We start from the raw sequence: 22083 nt of genomic DNA, 5'->3' as shown, positions 1-22083 counted from the left end.
TTACCTTCTGGAGCACAAGGAGTACAGCAGCCATGTTTGATAGAAAGTTCCAGCGATTGTTTGTATTATATTTCAAAGCATACCATGGAATTTTGGTTTCAAATAAATTGGAGAACAGGCCCTCCGGGAAAGGTGCACAGCTGAGGCCTGCTCTGCATGAGATCCTGGCAGGCTGTAACAGTGACTGTCAGAAGAAGTAAACCTGGCACATGACGAATAAACAGCCCCTCTCAAGAAGGCTCCCTGGCTGTTATTTCAATTTGCAAGAACTTCTGTTTGACTGGTGGATCCCAGCCTGAGGCAGTGTGCTTAACCACCGTAGAGAAAACACAATAACCGCAATGTCCTCATGAAATCCAGCACGCAGTGTTGACAAAGTATAATGGCAAGGGTGTCACAGTGTTTACTTTAAGGCTCCAGTTTATGTCAAGTGTGCCCGTGGAATAATGGCCCACAACAACTGCGAGGTAACCATTTCCTGATTCGCATTTAAACAAGTTGCACCATTCCGCGGCGATAATTAGAACAATAATACATGAAATGAGGAATGTGTACTTTATGTGCTTTGAGTCTTTCTGCACACAGGTTTTGGCAACTGAGGTACTAACAAACGCCTATGAAAAATAGACAAGTGGTAAGTTTGAATGAAGGGAGACGTCTCATATACTGACATCCTAAGACCGCAGTGTGCACCCGTTTCTTGCTAAAACCCAATTTTAGTGCTCACGAAATATCGTTCTTAGGTTTGTTTTTTTACAATGTGGGAAACGTTGATGTCTAATGCTGTGCCATGGTTACAGTTGGTAATTTATTTCAGTCAGTAGAAATCCAATTCTTTGTTGCTGCGCGACGTAGCTATTCCAGTTTTCGAATTCCTAGTAACTCACCTGGACCCAGAAAAAAAACCATTTGCAGCAACCAGCTGGAATTTAGCAGAGGGAGCAGTCTTGCAGAATTCAAACCTGTGAAACAGACTGACAAGTACTCGCAACTTTCCAAGAGCAAAACGCAGTATCTTTACAGGAAAATGGGCCGCAATTTCTTCCTATTTGGCTACATCCTTCCCTCAATTAGATATATAATTTCCTATGGCATTAACTTTCAGTTGTTGCAGCAAACTATCAAAAGTATTGTCTTGTAGACACATTGTGAAGCTGGCCGTGGCTCAAGGTTTTCTGCACTTGTATTAAAGTCTAAATGATGTTACTTTCGGGGCCATTTAGACAGGTGACAATTTAGTGGAGGCCTTCGCCTTCTTTCCCTTGGAAGAGGATACCTGCCTGCCTGCCTGCCTGCCTGAAGAGCTCTATGTGCCATCAGGGCACCTGCTAGTGCAGCGGTTGCACAGACGGCAGAAATGATTGCAGAGGAGGTGCCATGTTTGTTTGACCACCATAGCATGATTGTTTCATTTTTCGGAAAAAAATCGAAAGCAGTAGTTTGATACAGAAAAACAAAAAATAAATTGCCCCGAAAGGGTTTTTCCCATGCACATCAGGGTAGTTGTTTGCCTTCCCTAACGGTTCCATCCTGACTGGTGAGGTGGGCTGCATCAGAGAAAATCAGTGATGGTCGCCCTGCCATTACCAAGAAGGGACAGACCATTGTTGTAATGTGGATGCCCCTTGGAAGATGGGTGGCCAGATTGGGTTTACGACATTAAAAGCTGGTGAATTACTGCTGGCGGCCAACCCGCAGTTCCCGCACCACGACGCGTGTCGAGGAAACGGTAAAATTGGTATAAGGTGCATACGTTGGTTTGGGGTCTATGTCCCTTTTCCCACCAATGTCTAAAAGTCCGCTTTTGTCTAGACACAAAATCTGTAGATGTTCATACACTCAATTTGTCATCAACTTGCATTTCCAAATCAAACAGGTAAACGCGTGATAAACAAAGTCGTTTGAAACGAATCTTCTCTATATTATGTGATGTTTACCTTTATTTTCTTCCAAGTTGCCAGATTCAAAAGTAAAATATAATTGACAAAATGAAACAGACAGCAATTTAAGTACCAACCACTTTTTAGGTGGTAACAAATTCAGTTAATACTACACAAAACCAAACGTGACAAGCCACATTAATTTTTCAAAACTCTCTCTCAAAAATGAGCTTCTGATTAACGCGTTACCATATTTTTCTGTTGCGCAACTGCATTCGCCTAGGTTCTGTCTAAAATAGTATTTTAAGCAATTTTCAGTTCTAAATCCTTCCAGTTCATTAAGAAACGGAGGTTAAGTGAAGGGCCCTTGCTTGCATGGTATGAATTTTAACTTGCATTTCCCAATCCAAACTCAATGTCAAAAAGGGGAATTTCGTGTAAACATTTTTTTAAGTATATGCTTGTTGAAATGCCAAGCATTTTAAACATCAAAGTGGCAACTTCTTTCTTTTAAATATTATTTTAAATGCAATGCACATGGTACCTGAAAACATGCCACTAATGATTGCTAAAGCTGACTGTAGCTCCATTTCGTTAATTGGATAGACCTCTAACATCTTCCCTTAGTAACGCTGTCAAAAACAGGCCTAATCCCTGACATTTCCTTGTTTGCCATGTATAAAACAAGGTTAATCATTATTTTTGCATGAACATGAAAGTGGTTGGAAAGTGGTTCTCTCTGCTACAATCAACAGTTTGGAAAGACAAGTAATTATGAGGACATCTTGAATGGTAAGTGGGGACTCCCAAAAAAAGAATAACAAGCACTGATAAAGCGAAAGTTGAGGTTCTGTCTTTTTGTAAAACTATTGTGGGGTAATTGCTGCGTCCGCCTTAATAAAAAAAAGTCACAGTGAAGTTATTCAGTGGCTGAATTGGGCTGAGCCATTGCCACATGCTGTGTGCTATAATAAGAGGAAGAAAATGTGAATGACAAATAGGATAATTGATTGTTCCCGGGTAAGTAAGTATCTATATCTATATTCATTGAAGAAAAAAAAAAGGATAAAGTAACATTATAGTTAAGTGAATTTCTCAGTGACAACGTTAAAATTTTGAACTTAAAAAAACATTGAAATTCAGCAGTTGTAGCTAGCAGCACTACTATAGCCTCCGCCACCGCCATGCACTGGGTATGACCTCTCATGGCTTTACTCATGACGTTCTATGACATCATTTATGACATCGCTGATGACTTCTCGAATGACATAACATGATATCACTGATGACATCACTGATGACATCATCCAATGAGTGTGCATGCTTGTTTTACGGTATACTCACTGGTGAGTAACTACAATATTACTTTTATATGTAATTTTATACAGCTTGGGAACAGGTAATGGCTGTAAGTGTGCAAATGTGTGTGCTTCTAAAGCACTATAGCTGTGTAGTGGTATTGAACACATTATCAATGTTTGTATTCAAGAGTAACTCTTGATTTGTATTCATTATGTTCCACCCAACCTTTTAGCTCTTTAGAAAATGTTTCCAACAGGAGAAAGGTTCTACCTAGTGGATACTAACTTTTGTAAGCAGCCTTGAGTTATTAGAGAGATTGATGTCATCATGATAATTTACACTTTACATGGACAAGTGTATGCAATGGATACTAACCTATGTACACATGCTTGTCTTGCTTCAGGAGACGTGCTATTACATTTTCACTATAGTATGAAGGGTGCACATAGTATGATCTTTAGCACCTTCAGTTCATGGTTATTTTTAGCAAGTAGTATCATTTATTAAAACTGTTGCAGAGAGTTTAAACCGTTCTTAGTTGATTCTTTTGAATACTCTGCAATGTATTTTTCATGAGAGTTTCACTATTTACAAACAATGTGGTATAGAATGGAACATCTCTCCACTGTTTCCAGTATTCAGTTCTATCCTGATATCAAATTCATTTCTTAATGTAGGTTTGGTGTCTGTCATGGATTTAAGACAGATAAAAGCTGTCCATAGTAGGGTAATTGCTTTAAAATGAGCATTTACTATTTTGGCTTTCTTTGAACAGTTCTATACAGTTTGAACACCAAACTCAATGAGGGATTCTCATGTATCTGTGGTCGATTGTTAATGTGAACTATGCCATGTGTAAAGCCATAGCAGTTTATGCAGCAATATGCAAGAAAACACAGGTTGGATAATGTAATCAGTGATGTCATCAATGATGTAATTTGAAATGTCAGAAGTGATATAAATTATGTCATAGAACATGTCATGAGTCATGTCATATGCAAAGTCAGAATCAGTGTATGACAGGGTTGCAAGTAATAGTTAGTGCTGCTTACTATGACTGCTGATTTTTTATGCTTTTTTTTTATTTAAAAATGTTAACTTAGTCACTGAGAAATTCACATGACTATAACGTTACTTTAACCTTTGTTGTTTTCAGTGAATTTCTTTATTTTTTTAAAAACAAAAACAGATATTTTTATTACACCTAACTACAACATTACTTTAACCTTTGGATTTGTCTTGGAATTTATAGTTTTTTTTTTTTTAAAGTAAATCAATTTGTTATTTAAGGCTAATCTGTAATAGAGTAGTGAATAAAACTTGATTAGATTTTTATTAATTTCTTTAAAGTGATGGCTCTCATGAGACACTCGTGAGAGACGGATGCACAATCCCCTGCGTGGACTTTGAGGGAGCTGTACTTTCAGTTTGGGTCTCGCGAACCACTTGTGAGATCTTGAATTAAATTAATTACAGTTTTTTTACTATAATTTTGAACAAAATAGAACAATACACATTTTTAAGGTACAAAAATGAATTGTGTGCTCTTCTATAGAAGATATAAAGGAAGTATTTTTTATGATCCCGGGATCACACCCGTGAGGCACTTGTGAAAGAGGTCCAGGAGAGGAAGAACACCCTGAGGAAGGATTCTGATTGATTCACATGGATGTCTTTATTTAGAAGAGGTACATTCCATCCTTTTTGGTTTATTTCACTATTGGACTTTGGTGACAGTAGACATATTTGGATTCCTCTCCTTTCTTCTTTGGCTTTGAACAGAAAGTTGTCTTCATCTGCTTCGGATGAACAGCTATGGGCTTCTGCACCAGCTCAGCCACCTCAGCCACCCATTGAATCCTTGGTGTGGCAATTTCTTTAAATGAGGACAGATGATGAAAACGTTTGTGTAAAGTACCTCACCTGTAAACTGTGCAGCAAAGAGTTTAGCCAGGGAAGCTAAAGTAAATAATATAGCATGAGTACCACAAGCATGTGAAGACACGTGTGTTCTATGCATCCGCAAAGGCTTGCACAGGCAGAGCAGGTTTGTGCTGCTGAGCTAGACAACTCTACCGGGGCTTCAACATCATTTGCTCCAGAAGATATTGTTCCTGCACAGGTTCTGAGTGCATAAGTGGACAATGAGCCTCCTTTTTTTAAATGAAGTGCTATTTTGCCTCCTGTGCAGGCAGATCTTTTTTTCTTCAGAGACAAATAGGTCTGTCTGGGACAAGCTTGTCAAACAACATGAGTGTCCCGCTAGGCAGTAGGTTTTTTTAAGAGCTTTTTGTACATTTTTTCTCCCTTTTGTTTTTAGGTATATTCCGTTGTAATTTGCTTCACACCTTAAGTTGTATGTTTTTGTTCTACGCTTTTAAAACACTTTCAAAATACTAAAAAGATAAAAAATGTTTGAAAACACACACATTTTTATATTTGTTGAAACCTGTTTCAGAGCTACCCTATAGTTTCATGATCTATGTTTTTAGTACTGCTTCCCTTTTTTTCCTTCTTACAAACTCTGGTGAGACCCTTGCGAGAGTGGGAGCAGATAAAGCTTCCTCTGACCCTGCTATTTCGCCAGCCCTTACAAGGCTCAGGAGATTGTAACAAATAAGAATTAACTATCTCTTCATCACAGTACTTTCCCTCAAAAACAAGCACCACAATATGCTTTCCTACAACTTGTGTACTGTGAACTCACCTACTAATTGTTACTATTCACAATCCTGTGAGAGTCCCGCAAGATCATACAAATTATTTAAAAACAATATACATTTATAATCTTCACAGCAGTTATCCCTTAAACACCTCCTCTCTAAATCTAGGGGGCAACATAGCTTTCTTTTATTCATTTCCACACCTCCAGTTTTTCACTATAAACATTAATTGCAGCTGTTTTATTTCTAACATTCCATTTATTCTGGGAGCCAACCAGCCAGAGTGCTTGCTCATGCTAAGTACTGGCCGATTGATCAATCACAGGGCTCCATTTTTAACTTTGCCCTCTTGTGGGACTCCTGCAGGACTCTCGCAAGCCCAACGGTCCAACTATTCAATAGTTTTTTACCCATAGGTTATTAAAAACTACCAAATGGATTAACGCTAAATCACAAAAACAAAATCAGTGGACCAAGATCCTAGATTCCTGCTGAATTTGATGTAATTCCGTTCAACAGGTTTTGCTATAACCAGTCTAAAGAAGTCTATGAAAAATGCATGGAGACTTTGCATTTTGTGACCCCCTGTTTTCTTGGTTTCTGCTTGACAGATCACTCTGCAACTCGGCAGGAAAGGGCTGAGGTGGATAAATATTTTTTGGGAAAGTTTTTGTGAGGATTCATCAAATGGTGCCAACGTTATTAGCAAACCAAAAAAACACTCTGTTTATGGAAAAGCAGACCTAACTATTACTACCTACTGGTGACCGCTAGTAGGTAATACATATCTAATTATATTTGTATCTATATCTGTTAGACCTTGCATCCTTGACATGGTCTCCCCTGCCTTTTTGCCTTTTGATCTCCTTTTTGCTTACTTAATTATTTCTGGCTTTAGGACTCTAGGCATTTTACCGCTGCTAACCAGTGCTAAAGTGCACATGCTCTCAGCTTAAAACATTGTGACATTGGCTTATCCACAATAGCCATATTTAATTTACTTATAAGTTTGTAGTAAAGTGCACTACCTTTGCCCAAGGCCTATAAATTATATGCTTCTGGTGAGCCTGTAGCACTTATTGTGACACCCTCTTCAGTAGCACTTTCAACATGACTCAGGCCTGCCATTGCAGAGGCTGTGTGTGCGACTTTAAACTGCCATGTCAACCTGGCAAGTTAAACCACTTCCCTTTTAATACATATTAGTCACCCCCAAGGGCAGGGTGCATTGTTTTTAAAAAGCTGTAAGTTCTACATGTCCAGGTAGTGAAAAACTCTCACATTTGTTTTTCACTTCTGTAAGGCCTAGTTCTCCCATTGGTTAACATTGAGGTTGCCTTATTACAGTTTAATTTCCAATTGGGAAGAAATAAGACCCTCACGTTTTGTGTCTCTGGAATCACAATTTAAAATCACAACTGATGGTGAAGTTGGATTTTAAATTGTAATTTTGAAAATGCCACTTTTAGAAAGTTGGAATTTTTTAACCTGAAATACATGTGTGGGTGGGTGACAGCTGGGCTCTTGTGCATTCCCTCTATACAGCCACACACAAAGAGAGCTTAGATGTGACAAAGTGTCCATCTGCATGTTGATGGGGCATCCTGGGCAGGATGGGAGGGAGTAGCTGGCACTTACACCTGAATACACTGTGTCCTGATCCCACACAAAGGGCTGCATAACCTACTGTAATGAGTCTGGAGCCAGGGCAGGAATGGCAGGTTCTCTGTACTTCAAAGATCTCCCTTTGAAGCCTTCCCCACTTCAAAGGCACCACTGAAGTCCAGTTCTGACCCCACCAAATCAGTACACTTCTAAACCTGAGGACATTCTGCCTGCAGAAGGACAGCTGTCCTGCTGAAGAGACTGTCTTCCTGCTGGACATTCATGGTATGCATGCCATGATGCCTGTTGTCCTCCTTTCCTGAGAGTGAGAAGGAATGACCTCCATCTCTACAGCCCAAGAACCAAAGTGTCTCGAAGGGCTTACTAGCTTGACTCCTATTCTGAAGTCTCAGGGACATCAAAGGCTTCACTTGAACAAGCAACAGCACCTGGACTTTGCTTGCTGCAAGCCTTGCCCTGCCACGTGGTGTCAATCCAGCCCTGGGCCCTTGGAAGTGGGCATAAAGTGCTGCAACTTTAAAATCCATGCACCTCTGTCGATGCGCCTGTCGGAACCGACGCATCTCCCCTTGACGCTGATGCATCGCTGATGAGAAAAAAACATTACATTACAGCTGCGCAGCTCAACAATGGTGCATTGCCTACATCATTAAAAAACTGCTTCTGATGCATCTCGGATTGCGTGGTTCAGAACCAATGCATCACCTACATCCAGCCTAATATATGATGAATCATCGCCACCTTTGCTCCGCACATCGGGCTCATCCATGGCGCAACAAGGCACTTTGTCAATGGAACAAGGTTGGTCCCTGTATCTGATCTGCATTCCATTGTGGTCAGTCTGACTATTCAGATTTCACCTGGTCTAGCATGGCCAGGTCGGCCTGGTTGGTGCTGTGTACTTTTAAGTACTATATTTGCAGATATTCTTTAAAAATTCATACCCGACTTATACTTACCAGATTTTTTCTATTTTAGTCTTGTTTTGTTCAGTAAATTCGTCTCTCTTTTTCTAACCTGGTGTTGATTATTTTTTTGTGTGTTGTTTTCCCTTTTTTACTGTTTTAAGTGTTGCAGAAATATTTAATCATTTAAGTTAAGCCTCTCTGCTCTCTACCGAGCTACCAGAGGGTGATCACAGGTTAATTTATGGTGTGCATCTTACTTTCCCTGACTAGGATTGTGGTTCCTTCAGGGACAGCCAACCCCCAGCATGCACAGCCAAAGGCTATGTATGGAACAGGATTTGGTGTTTACAGGGGGTTGGCTGCAAGGCCTGACTGCAGGCCTGGCACCAACCCCGCCACACACAGCCGAAGGCAGTGCATGACGGTGGCTGGAATAACATAAAGTAAATGGTTGGATTAATGTAAACTAATTAAAATTACGTATCATTAAAAAACCACAGAAATTCACTGAAACATTAAAGGTAACAGGGACGTTATAGTTAGGAAATGGAATTTAAAAAAACATAGAAATTCACAAAAAAAATGCAACGGCTACAGGGATGTTATAGTTAGGTTCTGAATTTACTCGCACAAAACCATTGAAATTCAGCAGTTATAGTTATGGTTATCTCAAGTAACTATAACTCAGACCCCAGATTAATTATAATTCATGCCCACACCGTGCACTACTAAATACCCCACATATTACATCAGTCATGACATCTTTTATGACATCATTGATAATACCATTGCAACATGTGGAATAAAATTATCGATGAGAAAACTGTGCATGGGGGCGCAAGTTATACTTACACTAGGGAGAGAGTTAAAGTTAGATCTTAAAAAAGATATGCCTCTTCCAAATCGGGCCCCATAGTACTTGTAGGACCATGCAGCTGGAAGACAATAAATCAACCCCAGTGATTCACATTGAATAACTCATGTTGGACACTTCTGTTCTCCTTTTGTGGATAAATTATACACGTTGAATACCATAAGTGTTGGGCACATATTTGTGGACTTGAAATATATGTTGGACATTTACATTTGTTGACACTTATATTTGTGGACAACCTCTATGAATCCTTAAATCATGTCTAATGTGATTTGTGTGAAAATGTGTCAAGTATTATGCTTGTGAAAGTGTGTAAGGTATTGTCATTTTAATTAATAATGTAGGTGATTTGTTTTAGTCTTATCTGAATGTGATTATGTTTTTTATACCCCTTTGTGAACAAAATACTTTTGATGAATCAAAACAATGTTTCAGATGAATAATTTCATATGGTCAGTTCGGTGTATAATTTCCATGGTATTTGACACCAACATCTAAGTATTGTGAGTAAGAGGGGAGAAACCTATGACTGTTTTAAGGAAACTTTAAAATTGTTGATTATGTGAGGTGCAAAGTAGTTACGCAGTCTAGAGAAGCCATATATGCAATCTTTGGTGTAGGAGGCACCATTTAGTCCACAGTTTAGTTTATTGATCCCGCCCCTAATCACCACAACAGGATCACTCCCTATCTGGATTGTTATTGACTTTTAGAAGGTTGGCAGTTTCTTACTTTAACCATTCTGTGCCTCTGTCTGTCTCTGATTACACGTCTGGGATTAGTCTGTGCATTCCCATTAGACAGTCACACACAATGGGAGCCTAGGTGTGACTTAATGGGCCTTAATGGGCCATTAACTGGCTCAATGGGTGATAGTGGTTAGCACTGCCTCATTTACACCTGAATAGGGCTGTCCTCTCCCCCACACAAAGGGCTGCATAACCCCTGTAGGATGTCTGGAGCCAGGGAGGGAAGGAAGGACAAGGACCTTGTGATCTTCAAAGGCCTCTTTGAAGTCTCCCCCACTTCAAAGGCACATTTGGGTATAATTACTGGATCCCAAACCCCACCAAATAAAAACTGTACTGGAACCAAGGACACTCTGCCAGGAAGAAGGACTCCTGTGCTGCCAGGAGGGACTGCCACTCTGCAACTGCATTGCTGTGTTAGCCTGCTGCTTGCTGTGTTCTGTACTTTGCTATTTGCGTTGCTGTGTTGGCCTGTTGCCTGCTGCTTCTTGCCTGGAGTGAGAAGGACTTGACCTATTACCTACACTCTTGAACCCAATATTCTCCAAGGGCGTTTGGTTTGCCCCCTGTCCTCTGCAGTCTCAGGGACATCGAGGAAGACAACTCTTCTTGTGATGTTGGACCCTGCCGTCTGTGTGTCTTTTCCATGCCTGAGGGGTCCCTTCTAGTCCTGGGTCTCAGAAGTGGGTCCTGCAGCTGATTTGTGCAAAAACAACACATCATGTCCTCGACGTCAACACTTTGCTCCATCAAAAGTACTGTTTCAGCAGACTCTGCATGGGTTCTGTAGCTGGCCTACCATCTATTGTGTTTGGCTTGAACTTTAGATTTGCACCGGTCCCTTGCGACCTCAAGTAACCTTTTTACCGCTATTGACTTCTAAGAACTATTTTCATATTCCAACATCCAGAGGGTGAGCACAGGTTAATTTATGGTGTGTGTCTACGGTTGTGGTTCCTACCTTCACAGGCTGCATACCTCCGCCAACTAGACACCCAAATTCTAACACTCCACTTCCTAATGAGGAAGCCAACTGCAATGTTGGCGGATGATGTAGCAACCTTTTTTCGCACATGTCCTGAATCCACCAATTTCTACATTGGAATATAGGTCTCTCTATACTGCCATATGACTGTGTTAAGCCAAGGAAAATACCAAGGAAAAACCCCAGTGCATAAGGCTAAATGAACCTGGTGTAGAAGTGTTGTAAGACTGTTTTAAGTCAGTCAAAATCTTTAATACATTATACTCCAAGTTTGTAGTTCCCACTTACGTTTAAGTTTGATGCATTACTCAAAACTATTTATTGTTACGTAGCCACAACACAAAAATAAAACACAAAATACAAGTTAAAATAAAAAAGTGATAGAAAATACACTTCGAAAGGATAGCTGTTTCCCCTAGGGCAATTGACATCCCAGTATCACAATACCATTCTTAGATGCTCAGCTGCCAAATTTTGAAAATACAGGACATAAAAGTTCTACAAATTTGTGAAAATAATGGGAAATCCAAAAAATGTGGGGCATCATGAACTTGCAACCCTCTTGACATGTACAGTTACACTTAGGGCCTGATTTAGAGCTTTGCAGACGGGTTACTCTGTCACAAATGTGATGAATTTCCCATCTGCCATATTAGGATGTCCATAGGATATAATGGAATGATAATATGGGGGATGAGAAATCCGTCACATTGGTGAGAGAGTAACCACATCTGCAAAACTCTAAATCAGGCCCTTAGTCTGCCTGCTGCTCCCATAAAGCTTTTAATATGCGTAGTAACCAAATTCTCCAGTTCAAAATCTGGTAGCCCAAAGCTTCATCGTGGAATTTGGCTGAATACAGCATCCCAGAACACCTAAATGAGCCTGTTGTAAGTCTAAAAATTTCATAGCTTGCAACTTGTACTAGGTAGCTCTAGTAGCAGACATCTTTTCATTGTAGATATTTTTTTCCTAGTTGTTTTAGAGCCACTTAAGAAGGATGTCTGGTAAACTCCAACCCCATTGTGCAAAGACGCAGCGATTAAAGGAAACAAGAATTTCTGGGAAGATTTGCTGGTTAAGCTCTGGAACAACCAGAAGGAGGATGGTTTGGTAGCACAATTTCTCCAGCATAAATGCATACCTAGCTTTGAGCCCTGTTTAGTCAGGATCAGTCCTAGCTATGCTGGAAACCCATTTATTAGGTTTAGATCTGGAAATCTTCTGTTAAAATCCTTTACAGTAAAATGGGAGAAGTCTCTGAATTTGTCTGCTGACTGTCCCTTTTGTCCACTTATCATGGAGTCAGAGGACCACTTACTGTCTTTCTGTCCAGCATATGTGACTCCCAAAAAGAGATAGATAGCTCCTGTTTGTAGGCTGCTAGATGTAACTCATTTCTGGGAGACTGCTAGCTCATGAGGTGTGATCCTCAGAGCAACTAGTATTTACCTCCTCAAGATACCTCCTGTGCTTGGAGAGTAAGATCAGTGAAATCTGGCAAATCGTCTGATAATCCCATTTATGGTCTAATGTTTTACTTTTCCCTGGCCTGTACTAACCATGTTTGTTTTGAACTTGAACTTTCACAGATATTTTTGACTTGTTGCAGATGTATTTTAGGATTTTAACTGTTTCATTATGTTTGCAGATGTATGCATTTTAAATGTAAACTTTTGTATATATAGTAGTAAAATAACACCAGACTAGCTGACATACACAGAAGAGGCAGCTGGCCATAGAAGTCCAAAAATCCAAGTTAAGTAACTTTTTAACCATCATATATTACTTTTTTGCACACTCACTACTTGCACCTGCTGCCAAGGTGCCAAGGTTCCAACCCTGAAACATGGGCTACAAATGCAAAAACAATTGGCACTTAAAATTACAGTCGAAACGTACTACACGCATATGTGGATTTGTTGAAATTCTTCTCTGTATTCCTTTTCTTAAAATCGTCACAAATTTACACCAGAAACAGGCAGTACAATTCTCCCCTTACGTGGGACTTCTTAAGGGCACAATCAAGTGAACAATTTTTTCAGGTCAAATCCATGAAGTATACTTAATTAATAATTTAATATATTTTCTAGTCCTCAATACATCCACATCCATCTCATTTATCATACCAAAAAAGCTGTACAGAGGTATGAAAATAGACCAAAGTAATTAATTTAATTTCCAATCAGTTAAGTCTTCTCCTATATGATCACTCCCCACATCAAGCAATAGTTGTGTGATAGGTGCGGGCCATACCCAATATTGGCACTCCAATTGGTGCTCGGAGTGGATGTAGTGCAGCAGTCAGGATAACCACCTCAGGAGCTGGAGATCTGTGTTTGAGCCTCGGTGTTGGTGCAACATCGTGTGATTCTGGGCAAATCACATAGGGCCAGATGTATAAACTGATTTTGCACTTGCAAACTGCGAAATCTGTGAAATCGGCCGTTGGCGAGTGCAAAATCGGGGTCTGCAATGCATCAAATGCATTCACAGACCAAAAACTGAAAATCGCAAAAATTGCGATTTTCTGCGTTGCGACCTGGATTTTGCGAATCGCAATTTGCGATTCGCAAAATCCAGGTCGCAAAGCAATTCTGCAAAAAATCGCTAATTGCGATTTTTCGCAGAATGGTATTTTGCACTTGCAAAATACCATGACCTGCAACCAGGTGGTAACCTGGTGCAAAATTTAAAAATGCAGTACAACTGCATTTTTTAATTAGATATGTAAAGCACACATGCCCTTTTGGCATGTGTGTACTTTACATGTGCAAAAAAAAAAAATTGGGGTGCAGGAGAGGGGGCCTTAGGCCCCCAGCACCCTGCCCCTTTGCATTTCCCAAATTGCGATTTCTGGTTCAGAAATCGCAATTTAGGAAATGCAAAAAATTCGCAGCTATGGGCCAGCAGGCCCATAGCTGCGAATGGGGCCAGTATCGCAATTTGCGATTCGGTAATTGCATTTGCGATTTTTAAGAAATCGCAATTACCGAATCGCAAATGTGATACATGGCCCTTTGTGAGTCGGTAATTGCGATTTCTTAAAAATCGCAATTACCGAATCGCAATGGGCCAGAATCATACATCTGGCCCATAATCTCCCTTTGCCCATAGACAGTGCCTTGAGACTCTCATGGGTGACAAGACCCGCTGGGTAAAACTACAATTCATTTCATTTCAAGTACACACATGATTCCCAACAGGGAGATGGATGTACTTGGTTTCCAGCACCAATTGGAGTGTTAATATCAGGCATACTAGCCCGCAACTATTGCTTGATGTGGGGTGTTTTCATATAGGAAAATATTTAACAGACTGAAAATTAAATGAATTACTTTGGTCGATTTTCATACTGCCGTACAGCCTTTTTGATATGATGAACAAGAAGAGTATGGATGTATTGAGGACTAGAAAATATATTAAAGTTATTAATTAAGTACACTCCACGGATTTGACCTGAAGATATTGTTCACTCGATTGTGCCCTGAAGAAGCCCCATATAGGTGAGGAAATACATTGGCTGATTCCGATGTAAATTTGTGACAATTTTAATGGAAATAAAGAGAAGAATTTCAACAAATTCACATATGCAGATGGGACTTTTGGACTGTTATTTTGAGGTGGTGCACCTCTCCAATTGTTTTTGCATATCCTCTTTGTATATTAATAATTGTATTGAGTTAAGAATATGCAGAGTTTGCACCACTATGCATATCAGCCGATTTTAGGTTGTTGTCTATGATTAATGATTTGTGTTTTTCTTCTTGTGCAATTAGGTAAATAGGGATGCACTGCATGTAACTTCTTCAAGTGTGAAATATCACCCATGAGCAATGTTCTGTTAATTAATGAGGACATCATAATGTGTTTTAATTTTAGTTTTATTGTATAGCTTTTATAGCCTCTGGTCGAAATACAGTATTGAAAGAAAGAAGAAGGAGAATTAGAGCTCGTTAACTCAGATATTTCTGCAAAAAGAATGCAATGAAATGTACTCTTAAGGTTGGAAGAAGCTTTTATCATCGGGCAGGAGAACTTAGGAACTGGACTTTCTAGGATACATATACAAAGCAAGTAAAATGTTCTTGGGCCAATGACTGTTAACAGAACAATTATGCACCGAGCCTCACAGATTGGCTCTTTGACGGTTGCAGGACTGCCAGCTCAGATTCAGTTTGAGAGTGTTTACTGCAACCACCTAAAACGACCAATTAGCAGGCATTGCAGTCCAGGAGCTTCAGTTTTTCTCAAATGGAACTGACAAATTCACTGCCTTAATCTAAATCTCATTCCAATGGGGTTCCCAAGACAAGCTATTCTAAAACAGTATACATAGTTAATGAAATTGATTCACTAGATCTGACCTCTTCCCTCCAAAACCCTCATGCCCACACTTTCTTCCTATCAAACACCATTACCTTCATTTCGTCAGTGCTTGCAAGTAGCTTGTTACATAGCAGCACTTTTCAGAGATGCAATATCACACATAACTCCCCCCCCCCACCCACGCTGCACACACACACACACACACACACTTCTCCAGCATCCCCCAAACACAATGTCCAAAATTGGCAGGTCTTCAGCATACATTGTCTCCTGCTACATTTTATGGTGACCAAAGAGTATGTGTCCTGAAAAATATTGACAAGTACACATATTGAAATTATGCCATAGTGCCTCTGGGAATTAAAGGGTACATTGTACACTTGTATAAATCTGAAGTGGGGATCATTGTAGTGAGAATATATCAGAACATAATTTGTACCTAAAGTAAATCCTGAAATCAAAGCCCGGAAATGATACTGAACAGCTCAATGTTCTGGGTTGGCGCACATAATGCCATTAGATGCTGAAAATAATGAATAATTATTGTACTTTTAAAGTAAACTACTAGTCTGAACTTCTAAGTTTGAACTAGCCTGGTCTGTGCTTGGGTTAATAACCTATTTTTTTAGATTCAAGCAATACTTCTAATCACGCTTTTGGTTTCTACCAAGGACATGACCATTGGGATCCTGGTCCGCCTGAACAATAAGAACTCAGACTGCACCTTATTGAGAAGGCCTGATAAAGTCAAGATGCCTCTGGGGATGCTTGTGTCTCACTTCCAGGGGACATCGTGTATGGGTTTATCTGGTTACCTGAATATTGGTGTCAACCAATTCTGGAATAACAGGGACTGGTGATTTGCTAATTAATTGGAATTGAATGGAACCAACATGATCACAATTTATTCAGAATGACTCAGGCATGTTCGTTCATCACCTGTTTTGCTTTTTAACTCGATCCATGATCAACCCGTTTTGAACTGAGTCCACCTTGTAGCATAATTAAGAATTTTGGGGCATATTTATGAGCCCCTTGCACTGCTGTGGCACCACTTTTTGTGATGCAACAGTGGTGCAAAACTTCAACCTATATCTATGAGGCCACGCAAAGCCACTTTACATGACTTTGGATTTCCTTATAGATATGGAGTAAGGCAAGACAGAGAAAATAGATGCTTTGCCTTACTCTGCACTAGGGAGGGCTTCCATGGGTGTTGCAGTGGGTGTCCCCATGCAACACCCATGGATTCTGATACATTTACACATTTTCAAGAGCCTGGAAACCGGGGGATGCACCAAAACCTTACACTTCCCCAAGGGAGGTGCAACAAGGAGAAGTATCTTTATTTCTCCTCGTTCTTTTCTATTTCTCTGTGTGCTGCAGAATTCAGCAAACATAGAAAGAGGAAACACCTCCCTGGATTGTTTTTGCGCAGGCAGATGTCCCTTCCTGCACAAAAACAATCCTGCATGCAATGCAGGCACCCTTGTACCGTGATGCAAGGGTGTCTGTGTTGGTGGTAGGCTGCCAAAATTCCAGCAGTGCAGTGGGAAAGGACAGGAATGGGCTGCATTGCTTAAAAACGGAACATTCCTGCCCTTTCCCTTTGACACAAGGTAGCTCAGCAAGGTGACTTGCTGAGCTGCCCCATGCCAAAAAGTCTTAAATATGCCCGTTAATGCCAACATGGCTTCAAAAATTAACTGGCACCTAAGCAAGTAACTTCCCATGTCAACAACTATATGAAGATCTAGTAGGATGAATTATAACCCCAAATTTCTCAATGTCAGGTTTTGCATTTTGACTTAGATCAGTAAACAGAGTCCAGTATTTTGTGTTTTCGGTCAATTAATTTGTAACAGGTGACTCAATGGCAAGTTTGTGTTTTAGGCTAATGTCTCGCAGTTCAAAATGTTCAACAGACAATTGTTTCAGTTCGACATGGAAATTGTAACAAATTTGAAGTGCCATTGTGCAAGGCAACACAATTTTTCCAGGCACTCCCCTAATTTATCTAGGCTTTTTGTCATGAGGATCTCTTTAAAACACCGGAAATGTGTGCAGACATAATGGCATGACAACCATCTTTGAATTGTTGTGCATTCTTTAATAACACTGTTAACTACTCCTACTGTTGATGTAATGTTTACACCTCCCCCTCCAAACCCCATCCTGTGTATAGATTTACCCGATGGCGCTCCCACCTGCACAGCCCTCGCCCGGAATAATTACAAGGATGTTGCCCTGTGGTGCTCCTGGACTGGTGGTCTGCCACCAGCACGGCTGCGCTGGCTGAAGTCCAGTGAGGCGGAGAGCGACATCGAGTCATTTTCCAACGTTACAAGACTCAAAAGAGGAGCTGAAATAAGGAACGGCAGTACATACACCTGTGTAATCTCCCACCCAGGACTCAGAGGGGATGCAGTGTGCAGAACCACAGTATGTAAGTAACATGTTTTTGTTGACACATATATGTTTTAAATTGTGAACAGCAAATATAAATCAGCAATATATTTATGGGTCCTTCCTTCTTTTATTCACCTATTCATCCCTTAGAAACATGCATGCTAACGCTATGTTAAGTATCTTAGCACTTAATGAAAAAATGGTCCCAAAATCACAAAATCAGATCCCATTTGCAAACAGTTAGTGCACAATTTGGAACCACTGATTGTGAATGCACTCTTAGTGCATCAGGCCCATAAAGGGTCACAGAGATATATAATTTTATTAACATGTGTATGTAATATTAGTTTCAAGACTAATGTCTTCCGGAGTGAATATTTTAGGTTAATATGCCCATTTTCCTTTAATAATAACAGTTGAGAGGTAGGCAGCATTGGGTGAAAAACTTAAAAGTTACAATTGCAACAAAAAGAGCTCCTGTAGATAGGATCAAATAATTGCTATGTAAAATCATATGCAACGTATCCATATGAGTCAAGTGAAGCAGATTATTTTAAGTAGGTTACACTACTCACAGCTCAAATTTCACAACTAATGACTTCATGCACAGATGGTCACAGATAGCTATTTGGGTCTGTCTTGTAAATTCCTCTCTAAGAAGCATTCTTTATTGGAACCGATTATATGGTTGTTCATGCTCTTATTAGAAAATCATTGCTCTAGCCATATGAAGATCGTGACTGACAAACATTTTAGGATCATTTTGCTGGCCTTCTTTAACGTATACGGATTATGGTCAACCAGTCATAGCTGCTGTCATGTAGAATTTTTGCAGTGAAGTCTTGCAATCAGTCCTCAATGTAATCTCAATCAATTTTGTGCAACCAGCCCTGGACCGCAAGGATAAAGAAGCCCTCACTTATGTACTTTCCATACCATATAACTCTCAGCATGGCTGATATTTTACAGTGGACATCGCTAAATTGCATTGCTAGTCATGCTCTAGTTCTTTTCACTTTTGTAAGGCTTTGTTCATTTTAGGTCAGATCAGGTCCCTCCTGTGGATTTACTGAACCAGTGGCCATAATGCTTAATGTTGGCTTGTAGATGTCACAGTAATGTTGCAGATATGTATTCTAACTTCCCTTAGGAGGAGTTGTAAGCTGAGATGCATAATTAGGAGTGCCGGGTTGATTTCTTACTCTGATGTCATTGCGTACTTGGTGGAATGTTGTAGATTTCCTCGGTGGGAGTCTAACTTCATGAACTTGACTGGAAAGTGGTCTGGGACAAACACACTAATGGCAACTTTTGCCTAGGATGCAATTGGAATCTCAGTGTGCAAGAGGCCTAAATGCTGTCAGTGAATCTCTGAGGCACCGAGGTTTCATAGTCACTGAATCACCCTAGTCACTCCCTACCGTTCTCCTTTAGCATCAGAACCTTCACCCCATTATTAGGGTTTCCATACATACTGCAGTTATCCAGTTAGTTTTTCCACAGTAACAATAGCATGGTGCCGATCAGGGTTCTGCCCAGCATAACCAAACACAGCAATACAAGGTAGACAACGTTTGACTGGTACATATTACCACACATAATTTAAATTTAGTTACAGTTACATGTCTGTCCTGAGCTAACAACATCAGAGGTCAAAGAGTATCTGTGCCCTGGATGTACTCTGACCATCACATATAACACTATTCATCTACCAGAGGCCTCTCTGGAGTGTCTGACAGACTGATAGGGACAATACTCACTTTGACAAGGCATAAGCTTGGCCATAATCTTTGGCTACAAGAAGGGTTTGTGGAACCAGCTCTGAAACAAGGAATTCAGGTGAGACTTGGCCTTTGTTAGACCTAGTTGGGAACTTGGATGCCTCTGGGCATCACAGGAACAGCTCATTGGTTCATTCATTTAGCTGCGGCAAGCAAGTATTAAAACCAACATCTGGGATGAAGGCCTGCTCTAGCTCAGCATCAAGCACAGAGCAGGATGCTTGTCTTTTGACAGATTCTAGCCTAATCTTTCTCCAGAGTTTTAGTGTCAGTCTGACTTGCCCTATTTTCCTGATAAGTAATGGTATGTGTGGACTGGCAAAGTACCTTGTGGCATCCTCATGCTTGGTGATTTTCTCAAAAGATCTAATGGCTTCTTGGACAACAATGATAACATGGTTTGAAAGGTGCTCTCAGGTGATGAAAGATTAATACCAAATAATACTTCAGCAAACATACAACTCATTCAAAAGCACCTGGCCCAATTCCTCTTGCCCTGCAACAATTCTAAAATCCTCTACATTTGAACACACACCTCTCTCAACAGCCTATAAAAATGTAGGTGTATGTCCGATCATCTGCTTAGTGTTAGAATCCATTAAATGCAATTATCATTGCCAAATGCCATACATTGAATCTCCTGTGCTAGTGCCCCTCTTACTACATCAGAAAGCAGCACTGCAGTCACTTCTACTCAACTACATTCTAAGTTGGCTAATAAGCTAATATATCACATGGAGCCTCACAGTAAAAACACTCACAAAACTACAAAAGGCCTGAAACTGCACGGCCAGACAACGCTCAAATCTTAATAACCTTTGAAGAGCACTGCCCAAAGTCTCTACTGGCTATATATTAAATAAGGGTACCTTTACAGAATTAACTATCATGCACTAAGGTCCAGATGGACATAGCTTTTTCTTGGTCGCAAACGGCCCGATTTGCAGAATCGATTTGGAAGACATTGGATGCATTTCACTAGGTTTACAAGTATTTCATGGGGGGGCACTCATGAAATAATTCAATAACTCATGATCTGTAAAGTGGCTCTGATTCGCTATAACCTCTTTGTTAAAAACAGGTTATAGATCCCTTTTCCTGAAAATATAGAAATAAACAGAACCTGATGATGCATTTCATGCCATAACTCTACTAAAAAATGAGTAAAAACAATCTGTTTTATAGTAAACAATGGATATTTCTCTATTTCTACTTTCCACTTAATTTTTATTCCCATCCTGCTTCTTGCTAGGAAATCCTCATTAACATATTTTTGGCTGAGACTTAGCTGAGAAGTGGTGGGGCAGGAAAATAAAACTAATTACACTCATCTCACACTAGCAGGCACCAAAGCTAGCGCTATTGTGAAGAAATTACAATCTTGGACAGAGAGGCTAACTTTAATAACTTTAGGGGTCAATTAGGTTAGCCCAATTAAATATTATATGTGTGGCAATTCCAGTGCGCAGAGGGGGTTGGAGTGGAGGTCATCACTGTGTAGTTGTAGTTAGGGCCACAATTCCATAGGAAATTCATGTTTTGGTTTGCTAATAACTTTGGCATCATTTGATTAATCTACATTAAAAAAATAATTTTAAACGGTTTGCGCTCTCGCCATGCAGTGGTAATTACCTCACATATTACATCACTCATGAAATTTTATGTGACATCACTGATAATAATATTGCAACATTTTAAATTAAATTATTTATAAGAAAACTGCACACGGCAGGGTGCTGGTTATAGATACCTTATATGAGTTATAGTTACTTAGGGTAACTTTAACTGGTGAATCTCAGTGTTTTATCAAGTTGAAAACGTTCTGCTGTCACTGAAATTTTCCCTTAACTATAACATTACTTTCAATTTTGTTTTTTCAGTGAATAGATATATACATACATATATATATGTGTGTGTGTGTGTGTGTATATATATATATATATATATATTTATATATATGTTTACTGGAAAAAAAACAAAGGTCACAGGGACGTTATAGTTAGGTTCTGAATTTACTGATACATATCCATAGAAATTCAGCAGTTATAGCTAGAGTTATTTCAAGTAACTATAACTCTCACGCTAAAGTAATTATAACTTGTACTTTAGCCATGCACAGCTAAATACTCCACATATTATATAATTGATGACATATTCAATGGCATACCTTATATCTACTATATCTAAGAAACTGATGGATAGACATACATGGACTATATATGATATATATATATATATATATATATATATATATATATATATATATATATATATATATGTATATGTCCATCCATCAGTTTTTTAGTTAAAGAAACAAAGTCACTCTGAATGTGCAGCTGAAAGGTCTAATTCATTTCAAATTCATGTTTTGTAACCCGGATGACATATCGTGTTTCGATGAAAATGCCTTCTACACCCAATGTGCCCCATCACACTCACGAAATGATAGGATAGTTAAAAATAAAGAGTTATCATAATATATGTCTGTGTGTATACATATATATATACCAGGAGAGGACAAGAATGAACCCACTCGTCACAGTCACATACAGATTGCGTTTAATTGATCAACAATGC

The 22083-nt window shown here is 39.6% G+C and overlaps 1 protein-coding gene across 1 annotated transcript in view; it reads left to right on the top strand.

Moving 5' to 3' along the window:
- The window catches only part of VSIG10L2 (V-set and immunoglobulin domain containing 10 like 2), a 254873-nt gene that overhangs the window by 68528 nt on the left and 164262 nt on the right, over positions 1-22083 (top strand). The window contains exon 5 of the mRNA XM_069221495.1: positions 17502-17758. Coding sequence (XP_069077596.1) covers positions 17502-17758 — 257 coding nt within the window. The remainder of the gene's footprint in view (positions 1-17501; positions 17759-22083) is intronic.

This window comes from Pleurodeles waltl, chromosome 3_1, assembly GCF_031143425.1.
Source record: "Pleurodeles waltl isolate 20211129_DDA chromosome 3_1, aPleWal1.hap1.20221129, whole genome shotgun sequence".
NCBI classification, from domain to species: domain Eukaryota; kingdom Metazoa; phylum Chordata; class Amphibia; order Caudata; family Salamandridae; genus Pleurodeles; species Pleurodeles waltl.
The sequence above is the reverse complement of the archived record's forward strand: the minus strand, read 5'-3'. Positions and strand labels throughout refer to the sequence as shown.